This window comes from Zalophus californianus, chromosome 6 (genome assembly GCF_009762305.2).
Source record: "Zalophus californianus isolate mZalCal1 chromosome 6, mZalCal1.pri.v2, whole genome shotgun sequence".
NCBI classification, from domain to species: domain Eukaryota; kingdom Metazoa; phylum Chordata; class Mammalia; order Carnivora; family Otariidae; genus Zalophus; species Zalophus californianus.
This window is the reverse complement of record NC_045600.1, coordinates 83,108,976-83,121,628: the sequence shown is the minus strand read 5'-3', so window position 1 is coordinate 83,121,628 and position 12,653 is coordinate 83,108,976. Positions and strand designations below refer to the sequence as shown.

General features: G+C 39.0%; 1 protein-coding gene across 3 annotated transcripts in view; it reads left to right on the top strand.

Annotated features, from left to right (window-relative positions):
• The window catches only part of INO80 (INO80 complex ATPase subunit), a 132,099-nt gene that overhangs the window by 103,513 nt on the left and 15,933 nt on the right, over positions 1–12,653 (top strand). For all 3 annotated transcript variants that reach the window (XM_027570069.2, XM_027570070.2, XM_027570068.2), the window contains 2 exons: positions 4,690–4,784; positions 11,680–11,752. In XM_027570069.2, coding sequence (XP_027425870.1) covers positions 4,690–4,784; positions 11,680–11,752 — 168 coding nt within the window. The remainder of the gene's footprint in view (positions 1–4,689; positions 4,785–11,679; positions 11,753–12,653) is intronic.

Genomic DNA, 12,653 nt, shown 5'->3' with positions numbered 1-12,653 from the left:
AAGGTTCATGTTAGAGATATACAAACATTTGCCTTTATTTTTTCAAATGCCCAGTTATCCTTTTTTTATGATGATAATGGATGGAGATTATGGACAACATGTATTAAGAACCTTATATGGCTTCTCCCTGACACACCACAACCACCTTCTTTTCCCTAGTGGTGGTGAGCTTCTGTTCCATGTGGAAAGCAGTAAAGGGGTTAAGCCAGAGGGTCTGGCACCAGTTAACTTGAGTTCCAGTCCGAGCTACATTACCCACTGCCTATATAACTGTTAGAGACCTTACTTAACATCTGTAACGTGGGAGGGCCGATAACAACGCCTATCTTAAAGACTACTATGTGAGGATTAGATAAGCAAAACACAGACAGAATAGTGTTTGTCACTTAGTAAATGCTAGCCACCGTCATCACCCCTACTTGAAGATGAACCTAGTCCCCTGTAATATACCACTGGGTGTGTGAATGTTTGCCTTCATTTAGTGCACTTTAAAGGAGTGAGAGGTACTTGTGGAAAGTATTTTGAGTTATACTGATATCTCTGCAGCTACTGCTTTTAAAAGTAACTTACAGATAAGATCCAGAGCCAACTTGTCTTCTCAATGTGTATTTCAAGAGTGGTTTTCAAACTGGTAGGGTGGGATAGAGGACAGGAAACTTAGGTAGAGATTAAGCAGATGGGGCCCTGGACTCCCCCTTCTTCATCAACCAGAATAATAATGCTTTTTATCTATTTTATATTAGAGGGGTTTCTTTTTTGTTGTTTTTTAAGAATTTATTCATTTGAGAGAGAAAGAGCACAAGCAGAGGGAGAGGGAGAAGCAGACTCCACTGAACAGAGATCCTGATACGGAGCTCAGTCTCAGGACCCTGAGATCATGACCTGAGCCAAAGGCAGATGCTTAACCGAATGAGCCACCCAGAAGCCCCTAGAGGGTTTTCATATAAGATTTCACTTGGAAAAAGAAAAAGTTCCACTGCTTTTAAAATAGTATAAGGATATTGTTCTGCAACAGTGTTTCTCAAACTTAAGAGAAGTACTTACAAGTAATACATGTTAAAACACAAATTGTTTCATTAGTTATGGGGTATATCCCTCAATTCTGCATTTGTTGTTTTTTTTTTTAGTAGATTTCACACCCAGCATGGAGCTCAACATGGGGCTTGAACTCAACAACCCTGAGATCAAGACCTGAGCTGAGGTCAAGAGTCGGATGCTTAACCGACTAAGCTACCCAGGTGCTCCTCAATTCTGCATTTTTAACAAATTGCAGGTGTTCCCAGTGCCGCTTATCTGAAAGCCATGCTGCAATAGCAAGATTCTGAGGGACCCCTGTCCTGCCTTCTCTTTGTAGTGGTGGTTCTCAGCTGCAGATATAGGGTATCTATTGCACTCATCTTTGGAGCTTTTTAAAAATAAACCAGTCCAGGCCCTCTCCCAGACCTACAGAGTCTGAATCCCTGGGGTGGGTCCAGGCACATGTATTTTTAATCCTGGTTGAGAATCAGTACTCAAATACCAAGAGTACATCTCATCCATAACTCTTTTGGCTTCTACAATAATTTTTAAAAATAGTATCTACTAGGACTGTATAGCTCTCAAGACTTCCTAAATGTTAAAAGCCATAATTTTTATTTTATTAGTTCAAGCAGTATTAGATTTACTTTGGTTAGTAGTTATTGATCCACAAGAATCCACTTGAGAGTACTGATGTTCATATTTATTTAATTAAAGGAGGATACTAAATTATGAGACCTGGAAGAGGAAGAAGGTCTGTATTTGGTTTCTCTTCTTTCTTTGCTTCTTTAAGTGGAGCAAAAAGAATTGCTTTACAAAGCTCCAGGAAATTTAATCATACTGGTGGATCATGTTCTAAGTCTTTCCTAAATACCAAAAGGGACTTGGGTGAGAGAGATCCTTGATGTCTACAGAGTACCTTGTGTAAGGAAGGACTGGATAATGGTTCGTCTTTCTGTTCCGTAAGCCTTCTTTAATGCAAGGAGTGCAAAGCATGACACAGTTCCTACAGACCGTGGTAAAGTCATCCAACAAGTGGTAATGAGCCAGTAGTGGTCCTCAGACATGGGAATGAACTACAAAGAGTTGGGGCATGATGGAATATTTAAAATGGATCTTAGAAAACCTTATGATGTAGAGATTGTTAAATGTGTGTGTGTGTGTGTGTGTGTGTGTATGAAATAGATTTTTAAAATAAATTTTCGAGGGGCGCCTGGCTGGCTGAGTCAGAAGAGCATGTGACTCTTATTTCAGGGTCATGAGTTCGAGCCTCACGTTGGGTGTAGAGATTACTTAAATATAAATAAGTAAATAAATATTCACAGTGCTATAACTTGTCATTTATTGTTAGAATTTGTGTTTTGACACAAATTCTTTTTGATAAAAATGTCTTTTAACAAGATAGAATTTGATTTTATTCTGAATTTTTAGATTTTTTAGATCATAGGAAAGCTGAACTAAACATAGAAGTGGGCACACGTCTTAAAATTAGCATTTGAAAGAAATGAGGCATTTCTTTCCAGATTAAATTAAGTATCTTTTCTAAACCACACAGAATTTTAGAGACACATCTAGAAGAGCTTTGGTATAGCCAGAATATTTGAATGAAGGAAATACTGAATTGCTCTTTTTTCATCTCTGCCTTTATCTTTTAGCTGTTTTTCTGTGGTGTGAGGATGTAGACATTCCTCTATTCTGCTTTTTTTTTTTTTAATATTTTATTTATTTGACAGAGAGCACAAGCAGGGGAAGTGGCAGGCAGAGGGAGAAACAGGCCTCCCGCCGAGCAGGGGCTCGATCCCAGGACCCTGGGACCATGGCCTGAGCCCAAGACAGCCGCTCAACCGGCTGAGCCACGCAGGCGCCCCTCCTCTATTCTGCTTTTAACTTCTTTTTCCATGTCCATTTACTTGTTTTGAAGCTATTTACTGAAATCGGATCTAAACTCATCTAAGCCTCCTGAAATCCCACTGCTCCCCTGGGTGGGAGAGCAAAGGCTTAAAGCAGTAAACAGAAAAGATTCACTTCTGTTGCCTCAGTTACAGGCTCTGTGTAATCAGTGTTGGTTTGATTATGGTCTAGGATTAGTATCTCTGGTGTCATGCTGACCTTGACATATAACTGATGGCAACAGTAAGATCTACAAGAAGATTCATTCATCAGTGCTCTCACTGAGTTTAGAAGTTCTGGTTCAGAAGGCAGGAGTGCCTGTGCAGAAAGCCCACCTTGTGGTAGAAGTCCAACCTGTGGATGTCTCTGTGTGTAATCTAGTTATTTTGTTGTTCTGGATGGCAGCATCCCTTGATTAAATTTAGCTGCCAAGCTATAGTGAGCCTCTAAAGACTATCCTCATGCTCGTATTTTTCATCTTTTTTTTCCTGAATCCTTCCTTATCTAAGATACCCCCTACTCTTCTACTATTAATCCAGTCTCATTACAGGGCTATACCACTAAATATGAACTTGAAACTCTTTGAATATGTTCTACCCCTCTTTGATTATCAAAGCCCTTAAAGAGCCACTTGAGAAAGAAGGAAATAGTAAAAACGTATACAAACCACAATGAAGATGTGTGCCTCGATGAGCTTGTCTACTTTGTTGACCAGCCTCACCTCGTAGGTACCCTAATCAGGGACCTCTGCCAAGCCATTGAAGGAGTTTTGGTACTAACTTGCTCTAAGAGTAGGCTGCCACATGTACTGTACAGCCGTACCCAGCTGTAGCAACCTTGTGTGCTGAAATACCCAGCCAGGTATAATAACAGGTACATAAGAGAATATTGCAACAAACAAACATTTGACCATAGAGAATTAACACAGACATCTCCCAAATGTAGAAATAACTAGTCTTTTTCAATAGGAAAAAGTTATTTTAGAACTGAAATAATTGTTTCATGTTGTTTCTTATAAATAGGCAGCTGTGTTGAGTTTTTGATAGTGGTTCCTCTACAAGTGGACTTCTTGAAGTGTAATCCATATAATTAGGGGTAAGAAAGAGGAAATCAGTGCTCATTTGGACATCATCTGTAAGAGGCATTGTAGCTTCTAAAAATGGCATTATGTTCTCTCCATTGCATCTCTTGAAGTTTCTTCTCCATTCTTAAAAGTTGTAATTCCTCTTAGAGATGATGTCCAGAACATGCTCTGCCATGGAAAGTTACCTTGTCTTTTATTCACTCTGATGCTTAGACTTCCCTTAACAATGATGCATGCTCTGCTGGAAAAAGGAAACTTGGGCTTTAAATTCAAGGATATTGGTCAGCAAGGATATGTTGGGGAGAAGAACACTAGAGCAAGTTACTTACGGAAAGAAAAACAGATATTCCATAGCTGTGAGAAACATCTGGTCGCTGCCTGAATGGCAATTTTTGTTTGGAAATTTCATTTTATTTTGTTGGTTTATTTTCATGAAACCTACTGAAATCTGCAAGAATATGATTAGTTTCCAAGTTGAAATTGAGGGTGGCTGTAGTCTTCACAGTGCCCTCAATTTTCACATACTAGCAGTAAATTCATTTACAAGTTAAGTTCTTGTACTTTTGAGATTACTTTCTTCTTATTCTGGATATAATGACTTGCCCCCAGTAAAGATGAGGTGGAAGGTGGGTAGATGTTATGGGAATTAGAATACAGTAATTTGCATCCAACTTCTGTTTGTTTACTCTGATTGGCAGGAATACATGGTTTACAGGAAGCATACCTACATGAGGCTTGATGGCTCATCCAAGATCTCAGAGAGGCGGGACATGGTTGCAGATTTTCAGAACAGGTAACGTTAATAGAAATTACAAAAATTCTCATTTGATTTTTCTTTAGTGCTTAAGATAATGAGTTTAAAAGAAATGTCAACATTATCTCATATTGTTAAGCAATCATCATATAGTCATTTTAAGAGGTAGCTAAATCTGCCTATATTGGTTCAGATCTATGTGTGTATATGTGTGTGGGAGAGAGAGAGAAAATGAATACTCGTTAATTTTTGTATTCAAAATATGCCTTCTTACCAAATCAGCACCCTTTTATTTGGGCAATAAAAAATGATTTCTGTGTATGAACTAAGACCCTCCTTTATATGGATAATATTTATGCAGAAAGAAATCCATAAGGCTGTATTTCTAAATGTTAACAGTGGCGATCTCTGGATATTGACTTATGGTTGATTTTTAGTTTCTTTTCCTTATGTCTTTTGTAAAAGTTTATAAAGAAAAATACCTTCCTTTTTCCTGCTTTCCCTCCAGCGTGGTAGTAATACAGTACAGGATGACAGATTGCAGTGGTGCACAGTCTCTTCATCTGGCAGCTCTCAGTTACAGTACTTCTCCCACCTGATAATAAGCCTATGAAGTTTCAAATACCGCCTGCTGGCTGCTCATGGCTTACAGAGCCATAATTATCCTAAGTGCAGGTTCTCCTTGTAATAAGCAGAATCTGGTTACTGCTCCCTCCAAGGAGAAAGCCAAGCTCCACCAGCTAGTGACAGGGCCGCTGAACTCCACCCTTAAATTTTCTTCCTTAGACCTGGTAACTAAGAATAGAGTAGATCTTAATGTGCTGTAAACCACAACAGTTCTGGATTTTTGGACTTTAATTGTATAGTTTGTTAATATTTAAGTTTTGATTCTTGGGAAGAAAATTAAGCACATAGTCATTTGTATTTAGGTTACAATTTTTCATTTCTTTCATTTCAGTTTTAAAGCACGGTTTACTTCAGATATAAAACAATTTAGCCTAAAACAAATTCATAGTTCCACATAGAGTGCCCTCTGATAATTTTTGCTATTGCATGATGCTTTATAATGAAGCACAAGTAAGGAGATAAACTCTGTTTTGGTTTACAGTCTTACCCTCACTTAACCAGTAACTCCCAAGTTGAAACTGTATGTCTGAATTCAGGTGGTTGTTTGACCAACAATGGAGGGAGAAGATCTGCTTTGAACCTATTTTTCTTTGTTACCTAAGAGCAACTATGTGGATGGCCTAACCTAGCAGAAGCTATTGGCAGATTCTTAAATTGATAATATTTGAGACAGATATAGCATAATACAGTTGACCCTCAAACAACATGGTTTTGAACTACGCAGGTCCACTTATACATGGATTTTTTCCAATAAATATTAAACAGTACTATAAATGTATTTTCCTTACATTTTTCTTAATAACTTTTCTCTAGTTTACTTTATTGTAAGATTATAATATAAAATACATATAACATACCAAGTATGTATTAATCAACTGCTTGTATTATTGGTAAGGCTTCTAGTCAGCAGTAGGCTATTAGTAGTTAAGTTTTTGGAGAGTCAAAAATTGTATCCAGATTTTTTCGACTGTGCCAGGAGGTTGGCTCCCTTTTACCCTCCTGCATTGTTCAAGAGTCAGTGGTAATGCCTCCTAACTCCATCATATTGTTATCCACCCCCCGAAAAATTTTTTTACCAGCTGACCTTAGTCTTTTCTTGATTCTGAAATCAAATGAAACATATTTTACTTTTTCCTTGCCTACTCCAACCTAAGAGCTTCAACTCTTAGGTATATCCCTCTGGTCTTTAATATGTATGTGGTTGTATTTACATGTTGATACCATATTATAGATACGATTGTGTGTCCTGATTTCTTCCACTTACCATTATATATTAAACATCTTCACGTATCATTTAAAAAGTCTTTGTAATCATTTTTAATGACTAATATTCCATTACACTGGATATTTATACCATATTTCTATTGTTAAAATGTTGAGTGAATATCTTTACAAAGCTTCGTCAGCATTTTAGTTTTCTTTTTCTTTCTTTTTTTTTTAAGATTTTATTTGTCAGACAGAGAGAGGGAACAGAAGCAGGGGGAGCGTTGGGCAGAGGGAGAAGCAGGCTCCCCACAGAGCAAGGAGCCCAATGTGGGGCTTGATCCCAGGACCCCAGGATCATGAGTGAGCTGAAGGCAGACGCTTAACCAACTGAGCCACCCAGGCATCCCAGCATTTTAGTATTCTTAATAAAGACTGAAACAAGGAAGATTACTGAGTGAAGGGATATGAATATTTAAGACTTTGCAAATTGTCACATTGCTCTGTAGAAAGTTCTGCCAACTTAGCGTCCAACAAGAGCTGTGGTATGTTGATTTGTAATGATTCAATCTTCTGAATCATAGAGGTACAGCTCTTCTTCTAGCTGACCCAGCGGACATGAGATCCCAGGCTCAGTATATTTTACAGTGGTCTTTTAGTGAAAAGGACTACTAGATATATCCAACTCATTACTTCTGAAATCTTCTGACTTGTGGAACAGTTGTTTGGGTAATGTATCGCACAGTTGTTTTGAAAAGCTTAGCTCTAAAAGAACGGTATTTTCACCATTAAATTATACTAGATCTGCTTAGTAAATACTTGTTTTACACAGCTTTCTTGGGAAACCTTACTTAAGCTTCCAGACCCTATAACTGAGAGTTATTTAGGGAGCAGTGTTTTTTATTGAGGTTCAACATTTGAGTAACCATCATTTTAACACCTGCATCTAATATTAGGCAAAATGAAAAAAACAGACTAATGTCTCCTCCCCTGCCTATATGGTGAGGTAGGTAGTTGACTAGAGTTGGACTTACACATAGGACATAATCTCTTCTTCTCATATATAGAGTCTGAACTGTGCCTGTGCTGATAAGCTTATCCAGCAGACCCCTCCAAATGGGAAGAAGTTCTCAACTTATAAATTTGAGTGGCTGATGTAGCCCAATATAAAGAAAAAGACAGGTGTTTTTGAAAACAAAAAGCATGCCTTGCCAAATATTTTTGTTATTACTAATGAAAAGACATCAAAAGAAAAAAATGTGGTTTCAACTGGAGAGCCCTGTGGCTCAAAGGTCAGCCAGAGTAAACAAGAACTCCTATAAAAAGCCATTTACATTCCCTTCATACAAGATTTATTTATGAGGGATCCTTCCAGGAAAGAGTCCGGCTGAGACTAAAGACTGTTTGGCCAGGATGTCCTGACTGGGCAACATTCAGAACATGTGATCAGTGCGTGATCCTAGAAGCCATTCACAAGGTCTTTGCTCTGGAATGCCTCAGCCTTTGCTTCCCTTCCTCCTACCCATGACATTTACCAAATGGATCACCCACACACACACACGTTATCTGATCGCTCAGGGTGATCCCTTTGGAAAACATGAGAAAAAGTGAGTGTAGTGTTGATTTTTTCTTTCTTGGTGAGAGTGTTGTAGAGTTCCAGCCTCTTCTTTCATTCTGGCTCTTTTTCAGTCATTGAGCAAGTCTTCACTGCAGTTGGTTAGGCTACATGCCCAGGACTATTTGGGTATTTTGGTGGCCTCAGTGGGTCATTAAACAAGAATAAGAGTGAGACCTAAGCACATGTTTGCTCCATGATTTCTTAGGCTCATTCCCAGACCGCCCAGAAGTCTGCTTGCTGAGAGGCCTGTTCCAGCGGAAACCCTGAGTTGAAATTCTTTTTCAGCCCCCTAGAGGGCACCCAAACCATCATGTTGCCTTCAGGGATTCTGTTTTCTTCCCTTTAGTCAGAGCCCCCAAAACAGTAATTCACATTATCAGTACTAGATTTATTAAGTTGAAAGGAACTTCTAAGCAGTTTTATTTAGGTGTTTTTGTTTATAAATGATCCAGCAGTGTATTCTGGGATGGACAGTAATTTATTTTAACAAGGTTTCCATAATCCTTATTTTTTCATTTCAGTATGATAAAATTATCAAACCTTGCTGTTTACCATCTACCTTATCATTAAAAGGCATCTTCTCAATACATAGTTAATATCCCCAAAGAAAAAGTGTCTTCTACTGTTATATATTTCTAAGTTTCGCTACTGATTTATTTATTTATTTTAAGATTTTATTTATTTATTTGACAGAGAGAGACACAGCGAGAGAGGGAACACAAGCAGGGGGAGTGGGAGAGGGAGAAGCAGGCTTCCCACAGAGCAGGGAGCCCGACGCAGAGCTCCATCCCAGGACCCTGGGACCATGACCTGAACCGAAGGCAGATGCTTAACGACTGAGCCACCCAGGCGCCCCTCTACTGATTTATTTTTACCTAGATTCCCTTCACTTCTTTTTCTGTACGTGGTCCCTGTTTATAAGTGATTACCATATTTGGGGACCTATCTCTGGCTGTCCAGACTATAAAAATGACCCATATTTCTGCCTCTACACCCCCTTTTCTTTTTAAAGATTTTATTTATTTGACAGAGAGAGAGCACAAGCAGGGGGAGCAGCAGGCAGAGGGAGAGGGAGAAGCAGGCTCCCCAGTGAGCAAGGAGCCTGACTCAGGGCTCGATCCCAGGAGCCTGGGATCATGACGTGAGCTGAGGGCAGATGCTTAACTGAGCCACCCAGGCACCCCTGCCTCTACCCTTCCTTGTATTATAGTTCCCGACTGCTTTCTACCTCCCTCCCTGTCTCCTCTCCCTTCCCCCACCCCACCCCTTGCTCAGGCTCTGGACTTCTTTAGGAATTACCATGAGTCCTAGCCATTGGGTGGTTCCGTCAGCTCTCACACAGGTATTGGAGAGAAGCCTCTGACCACTGCTTCTGTTTCCACCAAAGCAGGAGAGAGAAGTATGGGGAGGAGCAGTGAGGGTCAGAGGGTCAGAGAAGGAAGAATTTTTCTGTAGAGATTAGTTACTACAGCCCTGGAAAGCTCAATCAGTTTTTATTTGCAGCCTCACTGTGGTTAGATACCCTCCTCTGGGCTGTAAGGTATCAAGCTTCCATTTACATCATCTCATATCTATGTAGGAAAATGTGTTTGCAAACTAGCATGTACCTTTTAACTTTTTGGTTTGCCTTATATGTATTAACTATAAACAAGGACATTTTATAAATTAAATAAATAAAATTATGAAATATTAAACTTGATAATATTCAAGGATAAACTAGTAGAACTTCAGTGGGTGTATAGAGCTTTTGGAATCTGGCCTTGTAACAGGCCTGCAGACATACTTTGTTGTCATTCCTGCCTCGGGGAACCTTGTGTTTAACTAAATGCAAATAATAGACAGATTTCTCTAGGACCAGCACAGCTTAGTGATTAACCAGGAGGCTAATTTCAAAATAGTTCCTTCACTGATACTCATGTTTACTGTTGATATGTCATCACTTAGTCACTTCAGCTGTATTCAGAGCATCCTCATTTTATAGTCCAGGAAACAGACCTTCAGTCAAATGACTTTACCAGGGAAGAACAGCATCAAGGGATGAGTAAAATTCATTTTACATTGGAATTTAGTACCTCTTAGTACCTCTATGCCATATCTGAAACTTGAGTCATATGCTCTTCCAACTGAGTCAGCCACGTACCCCTGTATTACAATATTTTCTAATCTGTTCTGTTCCTTTCTTTATTACTTTAATGTGGTCCAGATCTACCACACTGATTTCATGACCAGTAATAGGTGTGACCTGCAATTTGAATAACACTGGTCTAAATTTTTCGTTATACTCATTTTAATCATGAGAAAAGAGATTAGCAACTTGATTTAAAGGACTGTAAAGTTTGCTCACTGGTATAATGCAGTTCCTTTCTCTCTGAAATGTTCTGGAAAATAACCTCGGGTGGCAGGAACATGAAAATGCAAGAGAATCTTTAAAAATGTGCAAGAGGGGCACCTGGGTGGCTCAGTCGTTAAGCGTCTGCCTTCGGCTCAGGTCATGGTCCCAGGGTCCTGGGATGGAGCCCCACATCGGGCTCCCTGCTCAGCGGGAAGCCTGCTTCTCCCTCTCCCACTCCCCCTGCTTGTGTTCCCTCTCTCTCACTGTCTCTCTCTCTGTCAAATAAATAAATAAAATTTTTTTAAAAGTGTGCAAGAATTGGGATCAAACTGAGCCCCTAATTGTATGTGTGTACATAGATAAATCTTGTAGTCCAAGCCTACTCGCTGTGATCTGGCACGGGCCTGTTCCTAGAAGGTATTCAGTAAATATTTGTTGTCTGAATGAGTGACAGTGGTACCTACCGGTTTATTTATAATTCTGGGTTTCTTTAAAAGGACGAAGGATGTCAAGGGAAACAGACAACTATATCTAATCATGGGGGCTATGTTGCCATACATTAAAAAAGTACTTTAATTCCAGCCTGTCTTCGTAGATTGATCCTAAGTTCACCTTAATACGTAGAAGTCATGACCTGGATCTTAGTCCTGACCTCAGGGTCATTTTTCTGGGACTGACTTTATTCTTCTGAAAATGAGTGCTTTGGGAAAGTATAATCATTAGTTCCCAAATTATTGGTAGTCATGATTCCTGGGGGAAGCGCCAAGGAATACTGATTTTTATTCCCTCTGTATGAACCTAGGAATGGCTTGACTTGTTTGAACTATGACACTATTTCCATGATGACGTATTTTTCTGTTATGTTTGCTACATGGTTATAATTATATTGCCTATCAGTCTGTCAGTATTAGTAGGCCGCAGAAGTATATCTGCAAATTAGAAGATGACAACCATGATTCCATTTTAACATCAGAGCACCTTGGTACAATGTGTCAAGAAATGTGGATCAGGCCTGGATAACCCTTTCTAGTCCTGGACACCCCTTTCTAGTCCTGGACACTATTCTGTTTTCAGAGATCTCTGTTTTTGCCACATGCATGCTATCTTTCTCTTTTAGTATTCCCTCTTAACATATCTTCTTCCCTCTTCTGCAGGAATGACATCTTTGTATTCCTGCTAAGCACACGAGCTGGAGGACTGGGTATCAATCTCACTGCTGCAGATACAGTAAGTAATGAGCACCACAGCATACCAGCTATGCAGGTTTTCTAATATAAATGTGTTGTTCAGTTGGTATTATCCTTTGCTTTGGGTCACACTTTTTATTTCTTTCCCTCATTGTGTTATAAGACAATAGTTGCATTTTGGCTGGAACTAGTACGTTTTAGCTTTCCATCTGGACTTTTCTGTCCATTCTCTGTGAATAAGTTTCTTACACATTCATTCAACAAATATTTAGTGAATGCCAACTATGTGTCTGATACTGTTCTAAATACTTCGAGTACCTCAGTGAATAAACAGACTTAAATAATCTGGCTGGATTAACAGGTTCTTTTGGGGAGCTATAACTGAACAAAATCAGAAATGATTGTTTTATTGCTCTTATGCATTATTCCACCATGGGAAAAACTCATACTTTTTTATCCCAAACTTCAAAAGGTGATTGGAGAGCAACGAAATTGGGAATTTAAAAAAATGAAGACATTGTATCAAAATGATTTATCCTTTCATACCTAGTCTCCCTGGAAGAATACTTCAGTTGACTGAAATGGAAAAGAGCATTCCTTTTTGAATCTCAAAATTATTTCCAGTGTTCAAATACATTTAATAACAATTTCAGTAACCTTGAGACATAAAAATGCACAAGTGGGAAATTGTTTTGTAGCAAATATGACTCTAAAAATGTCATTTTATGTGGCTGTTGTGGTGTTTCTCTGTGAAATACAGAGAAATGTATTGGAACTAGTACGTTTTAGCTTTCCATCTGGATTTTCTGTCCATTCTCTGTGAATAAGTTTCTTACACATTCATTCAACAAATATTTAGTGAATGCCAGCTATGTGTCTGATACTGTTCTAAATACTCCCAGAAATGGGAGGAGGGTGCAGACCCTGGAGATTTATGGAGA